This window comes from Sphaerodactylus townsendi, linkage group LG07 (assembly GCF_021028975.2).
Source record: "Sphaerodactylus townsendi isolate TG3544 linkage group LG07, MPM_Stown_v2.3, whole genome shotgun sequence".
NCBI classification, from domain to species: domain Eukaryota; kingdom Metazoa; phylum Chordata; class Lepidosauria; order Squamata; family Sphaerodactylidae; genus Sphaerodactylus; species Sphaerodactylus townsendi.
In genome coordinates this window covers 68,934,320-68,956,661 of record NC_059431.1, presented here as the reverse complement: position 1 = coordinate 68,956,661, position 22,342 = coordinate 68,934,320, and the positions used below count along the sequence as shown (strand labels likewise).

The 22,342-nt window shown below is 47.7% G+C and overlaps 1 protein-coding gene across 1 annotated transcript; it reads right to left on the bottom strand.

The window, feature by feature from the left end:
• Positions 1-391: 391 nt before the first annotated feature.
• On the bottom strand, positions 392-21,989 carry LOC125437219 (fructose-1,6-bisphosphatase 1-like). The gene is made up of 7 exons (XM_048504658.1): positions 21,694-21,989; positions 18,641-18,803; positions 16,637-16,729; positions 13,627-13,767; positions 4,165-4,302; positions 3,290-3,409; positions 392-975 (listed from the first exon to the last, which is right to left on the bottom strand). The coding sequence occupies exons 1-7, from the start codon at positions 21,861-21,863 to the stop codon at positions 784-786; spliced, it is 1,017 nt and encodes a 338-aa protein (XP_048360615.1). The 5' UTR covers positions 21,864-21,989; the 3' UTR covers positions 392-783.
• Positions 21,990-22,342: the final 353 nt, after the last annotated feature.

Below are 22,342 nucleotides of genomic sequence, written 5' to 3'. Positions count from 1 at the left end.
TTTTGGTGTATTTGTAGTAAAGCCAAAAAATGTTGGATACAAATACATTTAACAATTCAGAAGATCTGAAAGACCAATGCACAAATGAAACCAGAAACTTTTCTTTTGTGACTTATGGACAGGTTGAAAAAAGGACCCTGGTTTTTATATAAGACATCAGCAATTAGATTATTTATACATGCAAAAACAGAAATCTATACCTCCTACAGAAGGATGATTTTGTGAAGTTACTGGAACTGGTGGAAATGGCTAAATTTTCTTGTTTGATTAATGAAAAGAACTTATCTAAAATTAACTGACAATTAGAAAATCCTGATAGACTTTTTGCATAAAACAGGGGAAGAACTGATGATTTGTGGTTTTGAGTAGAAAAACAAGAAAATAGACAAAATAGAGAAAGGTGTGATTTTTATTAATATTAATTAAGAATTAACTCTAACTACAGAACAAATGGTAAATTCATTAATTATTATATTTGGCTCAAGGGCTATAAGGAGCCCTTTTTGCCTTTTTCAATGTAGTTTTTTTGTGTTCTTGGTTGCTGCTTTTGTTTGCCTTTTAAGAAGTCTCAATAAAAAGTAATTAAAAAACAAAACACTGACTTTACATGTGCTTTTAATGGCAACAGCATCGCATTTAATTTTTATGCGTATAAAACTTCATGATGTGGCTCATTTGTACCCCAAAAAACCTTGTTTCATAGTCAGTAGTATTGCACAAATAAGATCTTTGGTCCAAGGCATTTAAACTGTAGTTGAAGTGGTAGCAGTCATCTTTTCCTCCTCACTTAGCTGAATGCTTTTTCACCAGATCTATGTATTCTTGTACATCATCTGGAGATCCCAAGACAATAGGCACACGCTGGTGAATGTTTTCTGGCATAATGTCCAGGACTGCTTCCTTTCCGGTTGTCGCATGTCCTCCAGCCTTTTCTACGATGAATGCCATGGGGTTGCACTCATATAACAATCTCAACTGGAATGTTTAAAGAGAAGTCAAAACAGAGAGAAAGACTGATCAGTGATTTGTATTACACTTTATGCAATCAAGTACGTGCCTTGAAACAAGATATGGGGCTGTCAGACTGGCCTGCAACAGACTGGCCTGTTTAGCTTAAGGGAAATTTCCTGGGGGTCTTACAGCACCTGTGGCAAAATGGTAAAAGAAGAGTCAATGGACAGAAACTCTCATGGACACTTGGCTCAAAACCTTCAGCAGCAATACTGATCGCCATCAAATACTCAGTTGCCTCCTACTACATTGCCACTAGTTTATAAGAGGAAACAATGGGCAAGTCAACACCCACTGGTGGCACTGTTGGGTTGAGTGATCCTGCAGTACTAGTTTGTAGCACCAATGCAGCCACTCAGCTTGGCTTACTGCAGGTCTCTTTTCACATATCACCAGTCATTTCCTGAAGGGAAGTTACAGCCATATGCAGTATTAACTCCTTTCCCTTTACACTAGCAGACTCATTTTATGGTATCTTTTCTAGAAAAAGTCATTGTTAAGCAAATGAAAGTTTGATCAATGAAAGTACGCAGGAGAACAAGGACTCTGTTTCTTAATAATGTACAAACCCACTACTGTTTGTATACTGAAGTTAAGGTTCTGTTCATGAAACACTGGTAAATGAATAACTGCCTCTTATGTACATTATGAAGCAAACATTGAAAGAGTTTCAACATCCAAATGAAAGTTTTCTGCTGAATAAATATGGCATCTTTGCCTCTCCTAATGGGAAGTTTGCTCAGAAATCAATATCTGCTATTTATCAATGATTAAAACGTGAGATGGTACTAGAATGCCATTGAAAAGTATCAGTAAAAAATTAATGTATGCAGTCCTTTTTCAGGTATCTTGAAAGGATATTGGCTCAGACTAGCAATACAAGCTGATTTACGACTCCATTTGAGGGGGAACCAAAAAGGCTTGGGGCTTGTTTTCCCTCTGGAGGCACTTCCCTCTGTCAGAGAAGGCAGACGTGCCAGCAGCCAAATGCCTGACAACTCCACTACAGGAAAAACCAGGATCCCAACTGCAACCCAGCATGGAGGAGGGAGCTGGGCTGGGGTGTTCCTGGTGGCATAGCCAACATATGTTGGCTTCCTCCCAGGGTTTAAGGCTGGAAGCGCACCTGAAAGACCTATGGAGGGCTTTCCAGTGGCGCCTGGGGGTTGGGGTTCTTTGTGCGTCACAGTGGCGCTGTGTCCCACGGCTGAAGGCTTTGGATGTGGCTGCCCATCTTCAAAGGTATATCTAGGGAAAATGGAGCGTGGGGCAAAATTTGAGTTTTCTGCTCCCCCACCCCGGCTCCATTTTTCCTAGATATGGCGGATGGAGAGATTGAGCCATCTGCCAATCTCACAGAGGAGCGCCAGGAGCTGGCAGAAGATGTTAATTCTTCATACTTGCACCTTGCAAACAGTTTGCAAAGTTTTGACACACAGCTTGTTCAGCCCTAAGTGTCAAATCCCTTCCCGGCTGTTAAAATTTAAGCTTTCAGTCTGATATGCATATCCTTCATCAAACTGCATTTTTGAAAATGACCCTTCTAACCTGATTCTATTAGAGGGAAGGATCAAAGCCTTGCTTTTTTCAGGGCAAAGTGCCTATTTAAGCTGTGGGAAACACAGAACTTCAAAAACTACTGAGAGTGGACAGACACCTGTAAGAGCTATACCAGAAGGGTTACAGTCAACATCAACAACAAAGGAAAAGACATACATGTGACCACATAGAGGAGGCCTATAGCACATTTCAACACAAACACATCAGGAGTTTATGTCCAAGATTGCCACTGTTCAACTTTTGATATTGTTGCATCATTCACTGAAAGCATACAAAGTCCTCTTTGTTCGTCAGAGATCTGTTCTGAGTCTTTCAGACATGCTTGGATATTTTCTAAGGGGCCCGATAATTCTTTTGCACGGGCAATGTGCACATCGCCAGCATTTCCCATCTTATTTGAGTGGCAATGTTACCCAGTTTATATGATAGAATATTATGCTAATGTGTGATGGTGCCATACCATGCACAGTGAAGACAGCATGCTCCAGACAAGACTGGGATGGTCAACCAAGCTGCACATGTTTCTCCATTCAAATAACATGGGAACATAATGCAAGGGGGCCAGTACAGTTCTTCTCTATTAAGTAAAACAAAACTGAACTAACTCCTTGCCCAATGTTGGGCACCTACAAATGTTTAGAAACAATATCAGTTGTAAAACTTGAGGAAAACAAACAAATTATGAAGCTTTGTAAAAGTACATGTATTTTAGTGTTACCTTTCCCTTGGGGCTCTTTGAGTTGGCTGGGTATAAAAAGATTCCTCCATACACCAAAGTACGATGCACATCAGCAACCATGGAACCTATGTACCTGCTGCCATAGGGAGAACTACCATCCTAGAAGAATTATTTGATAGAATACGTGTTTCAGTTTAAGGATAAAGTCAGTAGGTCACCATTATCTGAGCACAGGTCAAAAAAGCAATTGGATATTTACTTCCAGTTGGATTCCACAGCCCTGAGCTGTGCAAGTCACTCAACTGCACACCTGCAGATCACATTAAAAGATACAGAACCACTTTATATTTCTGGAATTGGAAGACTGGATGTTTATTTTACAGCATGTAATAGCAACTTTTTTTGCCATCAGTCACATCTGACCTAGGGTGACCCCTGGTGGGATTTTCAAGACAAGACATTCAGAGGTGGTTCGCCATTGCCTGTCTCACCACTGCAATCCTGGTATTCTGTGGTGGTCTTTACCAAAATTCTTGCTAGGTCAACTGTGCTTAGCTTCTGTGATCTGATGAGATCAGGCTAGCCTGGTCTATCCAGGCCAGGGCAACAGTGACATAGATATGTGCTGTTGCTATAGATTGGAATCTGCATGTACCTTTCTGCCCTTTTTCTACACATAATAGTTTTCAAGCAGGATATGTTTGAATCAGTCACTAAAGCTGCTTGATTATTATAACAAGTTCAACAATGCCAACATTTACAATTGCTTCTTATTCTGAAAACAAAACAGTGTGTGCCTAAGCTTTGGAAGAGATTGCACAATTATATAAAACAGATACAAATGGATTCAAAGTAACATCAATTTCATGCATATCTTAACTCAAAAAATTTCTTAACAGAATATAGGAGTTTACCTCTGGGAATTTCTTCTTCTTAAGATATTCTGTCACAGCAGGGTCAAAGTAAGTGGAATATCCTTCATTGATACTGTAGATATTTCCTTTTTTCTTGATTTTTACATCTTTGTTGACTAAAATGAACTCCCCAATAGCCTAAGAAAAAAGCATCAACATTTTTATAGCAGATACTTTTTTTAAAGAACAAATTCTGTATTCACAAAACAGTTACCACAATATACAGCAACTTTGGGCAAGTTATCACTGACAAAAGAATATGTCTGTAAAGTTTGACGAGTCAGATGCTGCAAACCAAACTTGGTTTTCTCATATCAGGCAAGTAATACATCACAGATTCCTTTCTCCCACTGCTAACCTTCAGATCAACCAAATGCTCTTTTCTGAGGACCCCTGATTCTGAAGGATAGTACTTGCCAGAGGGGAGGCAGGAAAGTTCTGTTCCTTTCATAGAGCTCTGTTCATGCTTCCTTGAATGTAAGCCAGAGAATCTGTACTACCACACCAAATACATCTAGTACAAATTCCTTGTGAAGCTGTTTACAAGTAATTAACAGTGCAATTCTAAACAGAATTACACCTTTCTAGGTCCACTGAAATCAGTGAAAAATACTTTTTTTACAAATTCAGTCCATTTGGTCATTTTCTCAATATACTTCGGAGCAATCATACAAATTGTTTAAACATGTACAAACTGTTTTTGCAGTTATTTAAATGCTAGTACATTTAAAAAGGATTTAACAGCTGACAAGAAATTCAACAAAATGGACGTGCCATGCAGCTACTTAAACCAAAGCCAACTGAAACTCCAGTTCTTAGAAAGTGAATGAATATAGCAACACTTATAATTCTACTTCATATTGTATGGTGTGAGCTATACTGGAAACATGCATTTTATTTCCACTGTTTGATAATGGGATAGTACAAGGATATTAAGTACCACACACACACACACACACTCCACTTACGCTATAAGACATCAAGATGCAAGCTGAAAATGTACAAAAACAACTGTTAAATAACCTTGTGAAAATACAGATTAACAGAAAATAAACTGTTCGGGTAATACTTAATGAATACAAAGGGATGGTTTAAACTTTTCAGGTATTTTGTTTTTGAAACATTGCAAGGCCTCAAGGTTGTCAACAATATAGCTGATTAAAACATAACTGAACAATATAAACCCATTCAGGTGCCACCTCTACCTTGTCCCAATTTGCTTCTACATTTAGGTAAGCTAGTCTCCCTCCAGTTCAGAATTCTATTTCCAGTAGTGAACATCAAGGCCTGAAGTAGAGACCTTCCCCAGTTTTTATTTTGAAGCACCTGGTATTCAGAGGTAAACTGCCTCTGCACATTGAGTTGCTATTTAATTCTTATGGCTAACATGAGAGGTTTCCATGGGCAGACCTGAGGTAGAACAAATAGGGGATAGAACACAAAAAAGGATGCAAGGGTAGGTGTAGCACACCTCACTTTTTGGAGGGACTCACTAGTCATCATACAGAGCCCTCTACATTCATATTTTATGTATAGGAACCAAGACTGGAATCAAGGTTAATTCACCCAAGGCCACAGATGAGCAAAGGCTGAAGTTGTGTCCAAGGTTAACACTATTCACGGTTATTCTTTCATTAAAATGCATATGGGGGAGAGAGGGCAGGGACGTAGGTATAGATTTTTTATGGGGGGGTTCGGGGATGGGGCCACACCCCCACCCGCCCCTAGGGCATGGCCACGCCTCCCCAAGCCCCGCCCCTAGCCTAGCACTTATAAAAGCAGCTCTCCGAGGTCGGGGATGGCAGACTCCCCTGCCCTGCCCTGCCCTGCCCCTCCTCTCTGGGCAGAGGCACAGAGGGAAAATGGAGCCTGGTGCAAAATCTGAGTTTTGCGCCCACCCCCCCCCACCCCGGCAGCTGCTGTGATGCTGGAATCCACCCCCAAACAGCATCACTTTCAATGGTGTTTAAACTAGAGAGCCCAAATTCTCCTTTTAAATCCACCTTAAAGGGAGAATCTGGGGTCCCTAGTTAAACAACATTGAAAGTGATGTATTTTAAAGTGGATTATCTACCCTGAAACAGCATCACTCCAATGTAGAAGTATTAGTGGTTAAGAGCAGGTCCATTCTAATCTGGAGAACCGGGTTTGATTCCCTGCTCTGTCACTTGAGCTGTGGAGGCTTATCTGGGGAATTCAGATTAGCCTGTGCACTCCCACACACACCAGCTGGGTGACCTTGGGCTAGTCACAGCTTTTCGGAGCTCTCTCAGTCCCACCACCTCACAGGGTGTTTGTTGTGGCCAGGGAGCAAGGGCAAAAGGAAGTTGTAAGCCCCTTTGGTTCTCCTACAGGAGAGAAAGGGGGGATATGAATCCAAACTCTTCTTCTTCTTCTTCTAAACTGAGGACCTCAGGTTCTCCCTTTAAATCCATGTCGAAGGGGGTGGATTTAAAAAGAGAATCTGGGGAAATTTGGGGGGTGCCTGCTGTCAGGGGTGCAATTGTTAAGCTAGAAGCACCAAACTTTCAGGGTATCTTTAGGAATCTCTCCTAATGATACCACCCAGGTTTGGTGAAGTTTGGTTCAGGATGTCCAAAGTTATGGACCCTCAAAGATATAGCCTTCATCTTCTATTAGCTCCCATTGAAAACAATGGAGGTTGGGGCACTCCCTTTGGGAGTCCATAACTTTGGACCCCCTGAACCAAACCTCACCAAACCCGGGTAGTATCATCAGGAGAGTCCCACAAACAATCCCTGAAAGGTTGGTGCTGCTAGCCCAAACAATGCACCTCCTGCAGGCCAAAAACCAAAAGACCACTAAAATGTTTTAAAAACCCACAAACGGAGGGGCAGAGCTTCGGACACGAATGGGGGGGTTCAAACCCGAGGACCCCCCCCCTTACCTACGTCCATGATAGAGGGTGATCCTTTTGGAGGCCTGTTTTATAAGTGAATAATTTTTTTAAATGGAATCTGCTTTTTTATTAACTGTTTTTCAGGATAAAATAAGATGCACCTGAATAACCAGGGGCAGCCATTGCTGCCGTGGTGAGCAACGCAGCAAGATAAGGGGCATGCATGGCCTGGTGGCAAGCTGCAGAACCGGGTGCAATGATTGGCTCCCCCTGAAAAAGGCGGGAGGAGCCTGGGTATATCTAGACGCCTTCCCCGGTCCGCGCCCTTCAGTGGCCGAGAACCAGCAAGAGGCGTGGTCAGCGTTGGCGTCTTGCGTAAAGACCTGGAAGGAGACTGGCCTTTTTCTTTCCTTTCCTTTTTTTTAGCTGATTTTCCTTCTTCCTCTGGCCCTCCTTGTTTCTCTTTCGTTTCATGCCTTGCTTCTTCACTTTTCACTTTTCTGGGCCGGTCACTTGTAGCCGGCATGCTTAGAGGCCCGAGGGACAAGAACAGGCAGCCACCACTGCTTTGCAGAGGCGGCAGCCCAGTATGCATCGGGCAGGCTGGCGTGACTCTGCACTGGGCAGGGTCGGAGCCCCAGACTGGCGGGGGAGACGTCGGACTGACGGCTTGATGCGTTAGGCGTGCTCGGAGCAGCTGGCGAGGGCGGCCTTGGGCACCAGACTTGTCTCCCCATCGGCAGGGGGCGGCCGGTCGGCATGGCGGGACAGTCTCCATTAGGAGGGAGGAGGAGCCCTCCCAGCGGTCCCGAGGGTGCCCGGCCCGGCATCTTCCGCTTGAACACGTTCCACGGCCATATGGGCAACGATCCTGCCTTGGTCCGCAACCTGGCGGACACCCTGTTACATCTTTCTCAAGTCCTCGGCTGAGTTGGCTGGCGAGTTGGAGGCCCCCCCACCTCGGGGGTCGGGGGCCCTGAGCCCACCAGCGCCCGGCCCGGAGGGCAATCTTGGCCGCCAGGAGGAGGCCTCGAGCGGAGCAGCGGATGTGCTGCAACTTCGCCTCCCGGTTAAGTAGCGTCCACAGCCGGATTGGATGCGTCCGTCGGCGACCCTCCCGAGCCTTGAGGAGCAGGAAGGAGGAAAGGCGGTCGATCAGAGGCGTTCCCCGTTCCTCCAGGGCGATCCCCAGCTCTTCGTCGTCGGGTGAGTCTACTGAGGATGATAGCGCGCAGAGTTACTAGGGGAATTTTGGAGTGCGGGGAGAGGGTGCCTGCTCTCCCACCCCGTGGCTTGCAAAGCATAGCTTAGGCGTTTCGGGAGCGGCGAAGCGCCATCCCCAGCCGGCTCAGGGGCGACTGCGGCAACCCAGCCCGGGTCCCACCTCCCAGGAAGCTCGGGGCCCGGGCGCTGGATGGAGTATTATGTGGATATCTTTAAGTTCCTGCTTGGCGGGAGGGGGAGTTGGGTTTGTAGCCGGGCGGGAAGGCCGACAAGCGGAAAGCGGAAGGACCAGGCAGCGGCTTGCGAATTTCAACAACTGGCTGCAAGGGCTTCACAGAATTCCTGGCCCTCATCGGGGCAGCGTATCCCACATATGAGAGCCTGGCATCTACTTCGCAGCTCACATAGCCCATGTGCTCGCGGGCTCGAGCGCTAGCTGGGGAGACTCACCGGCCATCGCTTACAACGAGGCCATCCGCAAGAGCAGCCCAGCACAAGTGCCTCTTTCGTTGGGACCTCATCCACGACCAAACCTGGATAGTGGTGGTCCAGCTCCCGCCATGGGAGGGGCGGCCGGATCCTCCCGTTCCCACAAAACCCGGCAGAGGCCACCACGGGTGGTGGGGACCAAGGGGTTGTGTTGGGAATTCAACAAAGGTGCTTGCCAGCGGCAAAATGTAGATATGAGCACTCTTGCTCCCCTTTGTTCCGGCAGCCACAGCAGGACCAGCTGTCCCAAGCGGCCGGGACGCCTTCCTCCTTCGGCTTGAGGCCCGGTGCGCCCGAGCGCCAGACCCTCCCTAAGATGCCGGTGGCCAGAGGCGGTGCTCCCGCCCCCGCATAAAACTGCGAAGTGCTCGGCTCAGCTGCAGTCTCTGGCCCCTTCCCCCGTTCAGAAGTGGGGGTGCTGTTGGAGTAATGGCAGCTCTACCCAGACAGGGGGGCAAGACGCCTGCTGGGGGAGGGTTTCTCTTCTGGCTTCCGCATTTCCATACCAAGGCCCGCGGAGGGCTTACCATGCCAACAATCTAAAATCTGTCAGCGATCTCCCTGGAGCGGTGGCTGATAAGCTCAACAAGGAAATCCAGGCCGGCCGCGTTGCGCAGCGCTTTCTGTCACCCTCCCCTCCCCAACCTCAGGGTCTCCCCAATTGGCGTCGTGCCTAAGAAAGCCCGGGGGGGGAGTTGCGGCTTAATTCAACACCTCTCCTACAGGCGACTCCGTGAATTTTTCGATTGACCCAGAGGTTTGTTAGGTCCGTTACGCCACATTGGGCCGAAGCCATCACTCTGCATCAGGCAGAAGGGTCAGAGGGCATCCCTGACAAAGTGTGACATTCAGTCCGCCTTCCGGCTCCTGCCCATTTCCCCCTTGGACTTAGAGCTGCTGGGCATCCCACTTCCAAAGAGGGTGAATTTGTAATGGACAAGGCCATTGCCCAGCCGGAAGCAGCTCCTTTGCCTGCGCCGCCTTTGAGACTTTCAGCACCTTCCTCGAATGGGCTTTCAGGCAGCGGGTGCCCTCCGGTTTGGTGACTCATTACCTTGATGATTTCTTGTTTATAGGCAGGCAGGGCAACCGGGAGTGTGAGCTGGCCCTTCAGGCTTTCCAGGTCCTGGCCGCCGAGCTGGGGGTTCCCTTGGCTCCCAACAAGACGGAGGGGCCCGCCACTGCCCTCAGCTACCTGGGGATTCACCTGGACACGGTTCTCAGAGCGTCCCTCACTCCCGGCTGACAAACTTACAGCCCTTTCAGCCCTGCTCCAGTCCGTTCTCCTCCTCCAAAAATGCAGGGTCGCGCCTGGTCCAGTCCTTCCTCGGCCACCTTAATTTTGCTTGCAGAATTGAGTGGCCCCGGGTGGGGCCTTTCTCTGCTCCCGGCTGGCGAGGTCCTTGTCGGGCTGCAAGTCCCCTGACAATCACATCAGGGTCTCCCGGGGCATGAAAGAAGACCTACTGGTCTGGTTGTCCTTCATCCGAAACTTCAACGGCATCTCCTGTGGCAATCAGCTTTGGAACCTGGCCTGGAGCTGCAGGTGCACTCTGATGCCTCTGGGGCTTTTGGTTTCGGCGTGTTCTTCCGGGGTCAGTGGGCACAGGGCCTTTGGCCCCCAGAGTGGCACGCGCCAGGGGGCGTCACCAGTGGTCTTACTTTTCTGGAGCTGTTCCCCATCCTGGTGGCGGTGCACATTTGGCATGACCTCTGGCCGCTCTAAGCGGGTGCTTTTCTGGTGCGACAACCAGGCGGTGGTGCGTGTGGTAAACAGACAGTCGAGCAAATCGGCTCGGGTCATGCGCCTGGTTCGCAATTTGGTTCTTACCTGCCTCACTCATAACATCTCTTTCAAAGCTGCTTTTGTTCCAGGTTTGCAGAATGAGATTGCTGATGCTTTATCTCGCCAGCAGGTGGATCGTTTCCGGCGCCTGGCCCCCGGGGCGGAGCCGTTCCCGGTGACAGTGCCGGCGTTCCTCTGGAGCCTTGGCAACGAGACGTCATCACAGGTGTTTTGAACTCGTTGGCACCGGCCACGTGCAGGCAATACGACGGAGCCGTGCGCGATTTCCTGAGCTTCGCTGCGTCCTCCGGGCGCCCGGTTTGCGGTGGGGTGGACACTGGCCTCCTCCTCGAGTATTTGGTCCGGCTCCATGGGCAGGGGATGCACCCGCGCACTATGGGGGTGCACCTGGCGGGCATCGCTTTCTACTGCAAGGTTTCCGGTTTTCCTGACGTCACCAAGGCGTTTGTAGTTCGCCGCCTAGTGGCTGGATGGCGGCGGGTGGGCACAGACAGGGGGACCTCAGGCGCCCGGTCACCAAGGAAGTGTTGAGGGCGGTCACTGGGGCTCTAGGGCAGGTGTGCGCTTCGCGCTATGAGCGCTTGCTTTTCGCCGCCGCCTTCCACCTGGCTCACCACGGGGCTTTCAGGCCTGGGGAACTGGTCGCCCCTACCAGGGTTCGACCTTCCAGCACCGCGCTGCAATGGGAACACCTCGTCCTGTCGGGGGACATGGTCCACGCTTGGCTGGCTCATTCAAAAACCGACCAAGAGGGCCGTGGGGCTTGGGTCACCATGCCGGCCCTACCGGGCGATGCCACCTGCCCCCTCCCTCCCCTTATTGAGTGGCTACGGCACAGGCCTCGGGTGGGTGGCATGCTCTTGGTGCACGAGGATGGGTCCCCCCTCACCAGGTTCCAAATGCTGGCGGTGTTCAGGGCATGCTTGGCCCATGCCGGGCTACCGGCCGCGGAGTTCGGCCAGCACTCGTTCAGAATAGGGGCCGCCACGGCCGCGGCAGCAGAAGGCAGGGCCCCGGAGGATATCCGCAGTTTGGGCAGGTGGCGGTCGGGGGCCTTTCGGGCGTACATTCGCCCACACCTGACTTGTTGATTTCCCTCCTCAGTGCCTCCAGGGACGCCGCAGACTGTCTATCGGCAGGTATGGGTCGTGGGGCACAGCCTCGTCAACAGAGTCGGGGACTACGCCTGCAAGTCCGAATGAGGCCGGCATCTCGGACTCGGGGCGCACGTAAGAATTTCCTGGTTGGGGCAGGGGCACATGCTTTGGCATGAGCTAGAGCCCAAGGTCATTGAATACATTTTTCAGCTGGCTACACCGGACCTCCTGGTCATCCACCTTGGGGAGGAAGATCTCCCTGCCAGGTCGGGCCTTGACCTGCGTTTTGCGGTGGCCGCCACGCTCAGGAGCTTTGCCAGGCACCGGCCTAATATGACCTTGGTTTGGTCCGAGATGGTGCAGCGGGCTCATTGGAGCGGAGCGGTGGATCCCTCGGCCGTGGATAGGGCCTGCAGAAAAGTTAATAAGGCGGCCGCCAAGGTGGTGCTTTCCCTCGGGGGAGCGGTGGCAGAACACTCCGAAATCACCCGGGACGTCATGGACCTTTTCCAGCCGGATGGCGTCCGCCTGTCCCAATGGGGCATGGACTTGTGGCTTCAGTCAGTTCAGTTTACCCTTCGTCGGTGGTTAGATTTGAGACAGGCTCAGGCTTGAGGAGCTTGGGCGGTGAGCTGCAAGGGTGGGCAGCTCGTGGCGGGTTTGCAACGGTGTCGCACATCTGGGGAGAGAACGAGCCTTCCGGCTGGGGCTCCCAGGCTTGCGCCCTATGAGGGCCGGGGGGTGGGGCGGGCAGGCTGGCAGGCCGGCAGGCCGGGCCGCTGCCCGACACCCCAGGGAGTGGGGTTGGGTTGGGCCGTTAGGCGGCCATGGGCTTAGCCGGTGCCCGACACCCCAGCGAGCACGGGAGGAAGACGGGCTGGGGGCGGCCTTGGGGCTCAGCCGGTGCCCGTCTCCTCAGCAGGGGCGGGAAGTGTGGAAGCATTCAGGAGTATGATCTCTGGGCTTCCCTTCCCGCCAGTTTCCCATTCATTGGGATGTGATGTGCGACCCGTTTGCCGCCCAGCTCTGATGTATATAGTTCTTGTTTATATGTTTGTTGTTTAATAAACGGGCTGCGGCCCATTCCTTTCCAGCCTGTCGTTGTGGTGTACTTATTGAGCGAGGGAGTCTCACCATCTACAGCAAATAAGATGCACCTGAATAACCAGGGGCAGCCATTGCTGCCGTGGTGAGCAACGCAGCAAGATAAGGGGCATGCATGGCCTGGTGGCAAGCTGCAGAACCGGGTGCAATGATTGGCTCCCCCTGAAAAAGGCGGGAGGAGCCTGGGTATATCTAGACGCCTTCCCCAGTCCGCGCCCTTCCCGGCGGCGAGAACCAGCAAGGCGTGGCCCACCCACCCTCCCTGTAATTTAGGGTTGGCGGGATTTTTGGGTCCTTACTGTCGCAGTCCTGGCGGGTTTGCAACGGTGTCGCACATCTGGGGAGAGAACGAGCCTTCCGGCTGGGGCTCCCAGGCTTGCGCCCTATGAGGGCCGGGGGGTGGGGTGGACAGGCTGGCGGGCCGGCAGGCCGGGCCGCTGCCCAACACCCCAGGGAGTGGGGTTGGGCCGTTAGGCGGCCATGGGCTTAGCTGGTGCCCGACACCCCAGCGAGCACGGGAGGAAGACGGGCTGGGGGCGGCCTTGGGGCTCAGCCGGTGCCCGTCTCCTCAGCAGGGGCGGGAAGTGTGGAAGCATTCAGGAGTATGATCTCTGGGCTTCCCTTCCCGCCAGTTTCCCATTCATTGGGATGTGATGTGCGACCCGTTTGCCGCCCAGCTCTGATGTATATAGTTCTTGTTTATATGTTTGTTGTTTAATAAACGGGCTGCGGCCCATTCCTTTCCAGCCTGTCGTTGTGGTGTACTTATTGAGCGAGTGAGTCTCACCATCTACAGCAATCAGTTTCTTCTCATAAATGGCAAATACATTTTATCTATTTTTTAAAGAAAACTTTTCCTAGGAAATGACTGCATTACTTACTGGATCAAGCATAAAGCAGTTGACACCACTGTCAACAGCCAAAACAAGCATTGTGGCACTACCATAGAGGGCATAACCAGCTGCCACAAGATTACGTCCAGGCTGCAGAGCATCTTTCTCAGAAGGAGCACCAGGGGAAACCTGCAGTAAAAAAGAACCATTTTAAGTCAGGAAGTTTAAGCCTGAAATATTCCTGCTTGCTCTCTTCCTCTTCTGAAGCATCAGAAATAGATAGAATGAAGAATAAGCACTGAAGGAAAAACCTAATGCTCCAGTTATAAGGAGACTTTAATCTTGTTTAGAGTTTAACTGCTATGCTGACAGTGCAATCCTTAAACCCTTTGCTGGAGGTAAGCCCCACTGAATAAAGGATTGCTCTCAATGTCTGGTAACTCTTTGGAACACCTATCTTCCTCTCTGGCAAGAGAAGAAATTTACTGCTGGAGTAAGTCTACTCATATTTGCTCTCTCAGGACATTATAATAGTTTTCTAGTAGAAGGCTGAATGATGAACCATGTGAAAGCAAGAATTATTTAAGTCAGTCTTTGTCGTGGACCCACTGTGTGTAATATCCATGTGACAAACATCAAAAACATCCAAACTGCATTAAAATTATCAATATAGGTACACCCTATTCCTAACCAAAAGACATCCCTGTTTTTGCCCAGATTCAAACCAACTCCAAACCTCTAGGGGATAATTCTGTTTTATAGTCTCCCTGAAAAGCCAGGACGGTGGACATTTTCTGGAAAGCTGTTCTGCAAGTACTGAGCAGTCACTGGGCAGCCCCATATCTGGGCAGCTGTAGAACAGGTCTTAAAGGAGACTCAGAAACTGCTGCAAGGAAGAAAAAGTTGCCACACAGGAATATGCAAAAGAATTGGTGCTTCAAGTATGTGGGACCCAGATCATGAGGGCTTCAAAGGTTAATTATCTGGGCATTGAATCACACTCAGAAACAAACTGATAGCCAGTGAAGCACAGATATCATGAGCAGAGGTGGGGGACTCAAGCACAACTTGAAGAGGCAGGTTTGGCCACCCCCTCCCTCTCTCCTCCCACCCAAGAGTGAGGAGCTGGAGTGTTTGCTTTGCCTGATGCCTCTTCCTCCTGACTTCCGCACCAGCCGCCACCTCCCACTTCCTTGGCTTGCCATTGCTGTGGAAATCAGCTATCTGCCCACCTCTGCTGCTGCCAGCCACCTGCCCTCCACTTGAGCTTCTCCCGGGGGCTGGGCAGGTGAATCAACTTCATGGCAGCTGGAGAGAAGCCACAGACTCCCCACTCCTCAGCAGCAAGGAACTGGAGCTGCTTTTGTGGTGCCTGCATTGCCACCTTCTCCCGTGTGCCCCCAGTGCTTCCACAAGATGCCCACAAATCTCCCTTGTGAAGCTGGGGAGGCGAGTGGGTGTGTTCCCCTCTGCAGCTTCTTCTCCATGGAGGAAACTGCCAAAGGATTTTCTCCTCTTCCAAGCAAGGGGGGGCCAAGTTGCAGGGCCAGAAACTCCTCCCCTCCAGAAGCAGGAAGGCCACTTTGGAGGGGTGCACAGTTGTTGCTACCTCCTTCTGTGGAGACCCTTTTTTTCTTTCTGACTGTCTTTCTGCTTATCTTTCTGTCTCTCTCTGACTTCCTTTCTCTATCACTCTGTTCTTTCCCTTTCTTCCTTCCTTTTAACACAACTAGGGTGGATTGGCACCCCCGCCCCCAACCAGACTCCACTGCCCCACAGTGGAGGCCATGTTGGGTCAGTGGATTCGGGGGGTGGTGCAATTTCAGTGCTTACTCAGGGCACTATTTTCTGTAGTTACGCCCCTGAAGTGAAGGGGCTTCAGGACAGGGGTATGTTGGTCCCAAGGGCTAGTTCCAGATAACGGGCACTATCATTTCTCTCTTTCTCACAATACTAGAACCAGGGGGCATTCATTGAAAATGCTGGTGGGAAGAATTAGGACTAATAAAAGGAAATACTTCTTCACACAATGTGTGATTGGTGTTTGGAATATGCTGCCACAGGAGGTGGTGATGGCCACTAACCCGGATAGCTTTAAAAGGGGCTTGGACAGATTTATGGAGGAGAAGTCAATCTATGGCTACCAATCTTGATCCTCCTTGATCTCAGATTGCAAATGCCTTAGCAGACCAGGTGCTCAGGAGCAGCAGCAGCAGAAGGCCATTGCTTTCACATCCTGCACGTGAGCTCCCAAAGGCACCTGGTAGGCCACTGCGCGTAGCAGAGTGCTGGACTAGATGGACTCTGGTCTGATCCAGCAGGCTAGTTCTTATGTTCTTATTTAAGCAAATGCCTTCTCACTTTGCTGACTAATTGATTTATCTATCAAATCTAATTAGTGCATACTACTACTACTAGAACCTACACCTAATTAAAACGAATAATATCCCTTTATGTACTATTTAAAACCATGTTAATCCAGTATTTCACTGATCTTGAAAACAGTTCTATCAGTAAGCTCCTACTAGAGTAAACCAAACTCTTACTGTGGATTACACTGCAAACTTGCATGCCATGTTGCAAGACCAATTCCCCTTTCTTCAAAAACCACATTTCACCATTAAATCCTCTGAGACTTAGTCATCAAATTGATTGCTTTAATTATTCAGTCAGAACAGACTTTTTATTTACATCAGCTAACGCTTGTCACCATCAGCATGTATTTCAGAAGCCAAGTGAAAGTTCTGACACTGACCTTAACTAGACATTGGGTCCAGTGGTCCACAAAGTGTATTGTAAATAAAATGGGTTGGATTTCAACTAAATGAGAACACAGAAGCGCAACTTTCCTTCCTCACAAAACAGCCACAAATGCACCCTGAAGAGCTGTACCTGATAAAGCCCCAGGAGCAGCATTAGGGGAGAACTGGAGGAAAGAGAAATGGCCCTACCTCATGCATGCATGAATTATTTTACTGAGATCCAACTCAATATTAGTATCTAGTTTTTTCATTTGTTATATCTTTTCATTACTTTTGGAAACAGTAACTGAACTTACCTTTCTGTAGATGGCAAAAATGGTTCCAATCGACACAAGGCAGTCAATATTAGATGAGCCATCAAGTGGATCTATGCAGACTATGTATTTACCCTAGGAGGGAAGAATATATGAATACACTCACAATATGCACGCAGGCTAGTGTTTGTTCTCCCCAGTCCTCCATGGCAAGGAATTTCAAGCTGAACAAGAGATAATATGTACCAACCAGGCTGAAACAACTGCTTTAAAAACAAATACCTCCTGGGACGTTTGCAAGAAGCAGGAAAAAACTGGCAGAGCACAGAGCAATTGATTACTATTGTTATTACATTGAGAGTCTTGATCTCTATTCTACTTAGCAGTCTTGAAGTTTCTTAACGAGGTCGGCAGTTACCTATCTAGATTCCGACTAGCCTTGCTTTATTGCTTGTTTTGTATTTTTAATTGTATGTTTGTGCATATATTGTTATTGTTACTTACAAGTAAAATTACTTCACTCCAATGGGAGGTATTTGCTTTTGAAGTAGTTGTTTCAGCCTGGTTGGTAGATATTATCTCTTGTTCACCCTGTGGTTGTGTACCTTCCCCTTTTGCTCATTATGAAGGAATTTCAAGCAACATCCTCCATTCTGCGTATTTGCTATTACAGGGTTCAGTTTGCAGACCAGCCATAAAATACTAGCAAGAAACAAGTATCCTATTAATGATATTTTATAAAGCAACAAGTTTTTTAAAGTGAATGTTGTCATTTGCAGTTTATTGCCCAAATAAAGCTCTGTCATCCTGATTTAAACTGTTCGAGGTTTCAGATACAGGAACTCAAAGTACTCAACACTGCTGGTTGTGAAGAAAGGGGCTTGCTTCAACCTCGGAATATGGGGAAATATTTGGTAATGTCATCCTACTACATATTTCTCAGAGTCAGTATTACAAACAAAACCATTTGGGAACACTGTTCACAAATGGCAGAGGTTCAGATCTTTTCAAGAACAAGCCATGAAATAAAAATACGGGCACAGTCCTCCTAGAAGCTCTTTCATGAATCCTACTGCAACAAGCAGGGGCTATATAAAAGTCTGGGCGTGCGTAGGAAGTGCTTCCTGGAAGATTGTATCCACTAGCAACCCTCTGAACAGTTTGCAAGACTTTTTAATTCAAAACTTGTACACACTTTCACCCTACAGATTTCAAGACAATTGCAAGTTAATCTTGAACTTCTTTCACTTCTGTATTGATCTTCAGCATCTTGGGTAGCAGAAAAAATACACACAAATTATTAGTGCTCATGTTTTTTTTGAACTGTATGTTCTCTCGTGTACACAAAAAGAAGTAGATGTCCTTTGCTTAACTTTCTGTTTGAGCCCATTCCTATGGGGCCAAGTGCTCAGAAGCAGATTGGTCTCCACAGGCCATCTCAACTTCCTTCAGCTGAATCTGAATGTATGACTTTTAGTTGTTTGCAATATCAATATCCTAAATACAGATATTTCTATAAAGGTATTCTCAAAATTTCATCCTGGAGATCAAGTGGCTAGAGCTAGACCAACAGCCAGGGTCAAATGAACAGTGACAGATGTAAGGTCCTAACCTTAAATTTTCCAAGATAAAGGCAAACTTTAGGCCAGAAATCCTTACAGAGAAAGATATCACAGGCAGGAATGGGGCTTCATCTCTTCTGCAACCACCAGTTTTATCCATGCAAATGGCTCTCCAAGGCTGACTTTTTCTCCAGTCAGGCTCATTTCAGTTTATACTAACCGGGGTGGGTGGGGGGGGAGTGGAGAGATGGATGACATTTGCTGCAAAGAAATGAAAGACTGAACACTCCCTCATCATAATCAAATCTCTCCAATAAAGTGAAGCTCCCCTCTCAAGAGCCTGGTCATATTTTTTAAACTCAGAAAGGCACTGGCCTTTGTCCTGTGGAGTTTGTATTTTGGTTAATTTTTATACATTTAAAGATAGCACGTGTTAAAGGCCAACGGGAACATAAGCATTGGGAAATATGTTAAGGGTACCAACTTGTTTGTCAGCTTCCACAATGAGGGCTTCTTTGTTTTCTTCAGATACAATCATACAAGTTGTGAAAGAGGACTTGAGCATGTTGATCACCATGTCATTGGAAAGGACATCCAACTTCTTCACTTGGTCTCCTGTCACATTGGTGGAGCCAGAAATCCCATAACTGAACCAAGAGGGAAAAAAAAGACCTCCAGACCATGAGAAAGGAGAACGGCTCATCCAAAATGCAGGACATTTTTTCTCAGCCATAGGAATCTGTACAAATCTGTACACAGAGCACAACTTCTGTGGGGTGCTTTGGTCACACCATATCATTTTCTTCACATAGAACATCACCATTTCACTCAATGAAAATGGTTTCATATCAAATAACATTTTTACAATAATTTAACACAGCAGTAAATGAAAAGTAGCTGTAAAAAGGGTGCGAAAAAAATGTTTCTTTCATTTCCCAAATGGAGTTCCCATTAGAATTAAATGGCTAGAAGTTCTTTCTCTTGAATTATCCTGGATGTGACACAGCCAGATATCCACTTAAATCTGTCTGTGGTCATCCAGACATCAGCACATGCTTAATTTCCCCACTGAAGTTAATGAGTTACTCCAACAAACTGTCAGATATGGGGCTTCCCATTAAAAAAAGATCCCCTCCCCATTTTATCATTTAAAGTAACTGCCAAAGCTGAATTTATCAAGGGTAAATCATGGGTGCCTGAAGGACCTTTATAAATGTATTCTGCACTGTCTTGCTTCAAAGTAGCAAAACAGTCCATTCCATAATTTCATAAGCTTGAGATTCCTCCTGAATTTTTCAAGAAGTGCTTTTTGTACAAGAGTGTGTTTATTTACTTTCTGCCTTTCTGCCCAGTGGGGTATCTTCCACTTTATGCTCACAACAGCCCTGTGAGGTATGTTAGGCTAAAAGTATGTTACTGGCCCGTAGTTACTCAGCAAATGTCCATAACAGACTGGGAATTCAAACCTGGGTCTCCCAGATCCTAGTTTTGCACACTAACCAATACATGATGCCTCTACTCACTATAATTATTCCTATGCTAAAATGTATAAACTATCCTATAAATGTATAAACTATCCTATAAACTACTATCCTATTTTATAAACTCATATTTTTAAGATAATCTCAGGCGATCTTGTCTCAGATTCTGATAAACTGATATACTTGCTGTCCGACACTGATCTTTATGTGTCCTACAGAGTAGCTCTCTTCGTACTGGCAGCAAGGAAGATTACAGCCAAAGAGTCTATAAAGAAAGAATCCACTTCAAGTGATTAAAAATATTTTATTAATGAGAGATTGTATTTTAACATATATGTTACAACCTGAAATATTGTTTGTTCGTTTTCCCCCTTTTTTCTTTCTTTTCTATATTGTGAGGGCCTTTGGCCATATACAATAAAATTTTACTACTGGTATTACTACAAATACACATAATTACATTACTACTACGATTGGCTTTTTATCTCATCGAATGTAGGTAACCCATTAACAGATCAAAGGGAGACAGTCCACAGACCATACTACTGTGTACTGTTGCTGCGCTGGCTCATTTTCTTGTCAGTAAGTTACATTTGCTGAACTGTAGAGACAGAAAGGACCCCTTTGGTAAAGAGGTCAAAAACAGTCATGCATCTCTTCCTCCAGTCACTCCCCATGGTCTCACTCCAAAAAGACAACCTTGCATCAGAGCTTGCCTGCAAGATGCTTAGCTCCTTATAAGGCACTTCATTCTGTGACCTGCTCCACTGTTGTCTCCCCCCGCCCCCCTACAATTACAAACACAGAAGCTGGCTACCCATACAGGCTTGGAGAAAACACTGACTCGTTCAAATGTTTCGAACAAGGTCAAACAAAGTTCTTTTCCCTATAGGGCAGGGGTGTCCCAGTCTGGCGTCCCAGGTGTTCATGGACTACAATTCCCATCAGCCCCTGCCAGCATAGCCAATTTACAATGCTGGCAGGGGCTGATGGGAATCATAGTCCATGAACATCTGGGATGCCAGAGTTGGATACCCCTGCTATAGGTGCTCAAAGTTTGACTTATTTTCAATCAACTACAAAATGTTACTTGTATGGAAACTGAGAAGAAATGATTAAACTGGGCCTATGAGTAATGCAGAAAACAGAGAGATGCATCTTCTCCCTCAGATACAGGTTAGCACACACATTTAATGTAGGTTAATGACCATGGGAGTAGAGTACAAGGGGCTCTGTTAACCCATTTAAAGTGATTGTAAGTGTTGATCTCAAGATATGAAAATGTAGGCATGTGATTTCACAGGTAAGGACATCCTTAGACAACAAATGATGTTATGATGTCACAAGCGATATTATTACATCAATCCTGTATCTTTTAATTGTGCTCTTTCTTCCATAGGGTGGTTTACATGGGATCTCCTTTACTTCTTTCCACAGCAATCTTGGGAGTTAAAGAAGGCTGAGACAGGACTGGTCCAGGGTACCCAGTAACCATCATGTGTGTGGATTTGCAACAAGATCTGTCACACTCTCTTCTGTTATTCTAACCACAATGAAACACTGAATGTTATTAGAGTCACAGTATATTACTGGCAAGATAATAAGCTTGTTCCTACTTTTGACTTAAGTTGGGACACCCAGGATTGTGTGGGCTGGTTTACATTGCAACCAGGATGTTGTATAAGGGCAGGGTTTGAAATACTAATTGAGAAGAGAACGAGACTAAGGAGATCATAAACCAGGGCATAGAGATCCAGGTGAAGGAGGATGTGTTTCAAAGAGTGCCTAGGGACAGGTGACACTGATTCAGAAACGTTTTAGCACAAACAGTGTGCAATGAAAGCCACCAAATATTTGGCCTCAGTATGGGATGGGGTTGGGCCGCCTACCTAGTAGAGACCACATAAGCAGTTAGATTGGAAAACCCAAAGGGGAAAAAGCAATTCCCAGAAACAGCCCAGGTGCGAGAGAACCTATACACAAGCGGAGAGGAGCGGCAAGGGCCCAATCCAAGGGGTGGCTCGCTTTCCCGGAGGAAAAGGGCTCCTGAACTCACAGGTTGGCGATGCCCGCTTTCCGCACGGCGGTGGAGATGGCCTTGATAGCGGTGCAGAGGGCGTTGAGCAGCTGGGTGAGCTCCCCGGTGCCGCGCGCTTTCCGCCCCTCCTCGACCACGAAGCGGGTCAGGGTCACCACGTTGGTGTCGAAGGTGGAGCGGTCCGTCATGATGCCGAGGAAGCGGCTGGAACTACGCTGGGCTGACGGTGCAAACAGACCAGGCAACGCAAGGCGACAGAACCGACACCTCTCCAGAGCCCGGATCTAAGTGCGGAGGTCTGTGGGTGGGGACAGGGAGGCTCCCCAAGTGCCCAATCCTGAGACGGGGGTGTGGAGCTGCGAGATATACGAGTTCACTTCTGGGTTGATTTGCTGCAGCTTGTGAAAGGTTTCTGAGTGGCCTCTGGTTGGCTGCTGGCTGAATGGGGGCGTGGCTATACACTTCCTATACGAGGAACTGGTACTATATTTACGTTGCACACACACACACACACACACACACATTTTTTACAGCAGGTACACCTTTTCACTTGCACGTTTGTGCTCCTCCGGCTTTGCAGCAATGGGGCTGTGGCGCGCCGCCTTTTCTCCCCTCTGTGTAGAAGATCTGCCAGTCAAAGAGGTCCTTTAACTGCCAACCTGTGTCA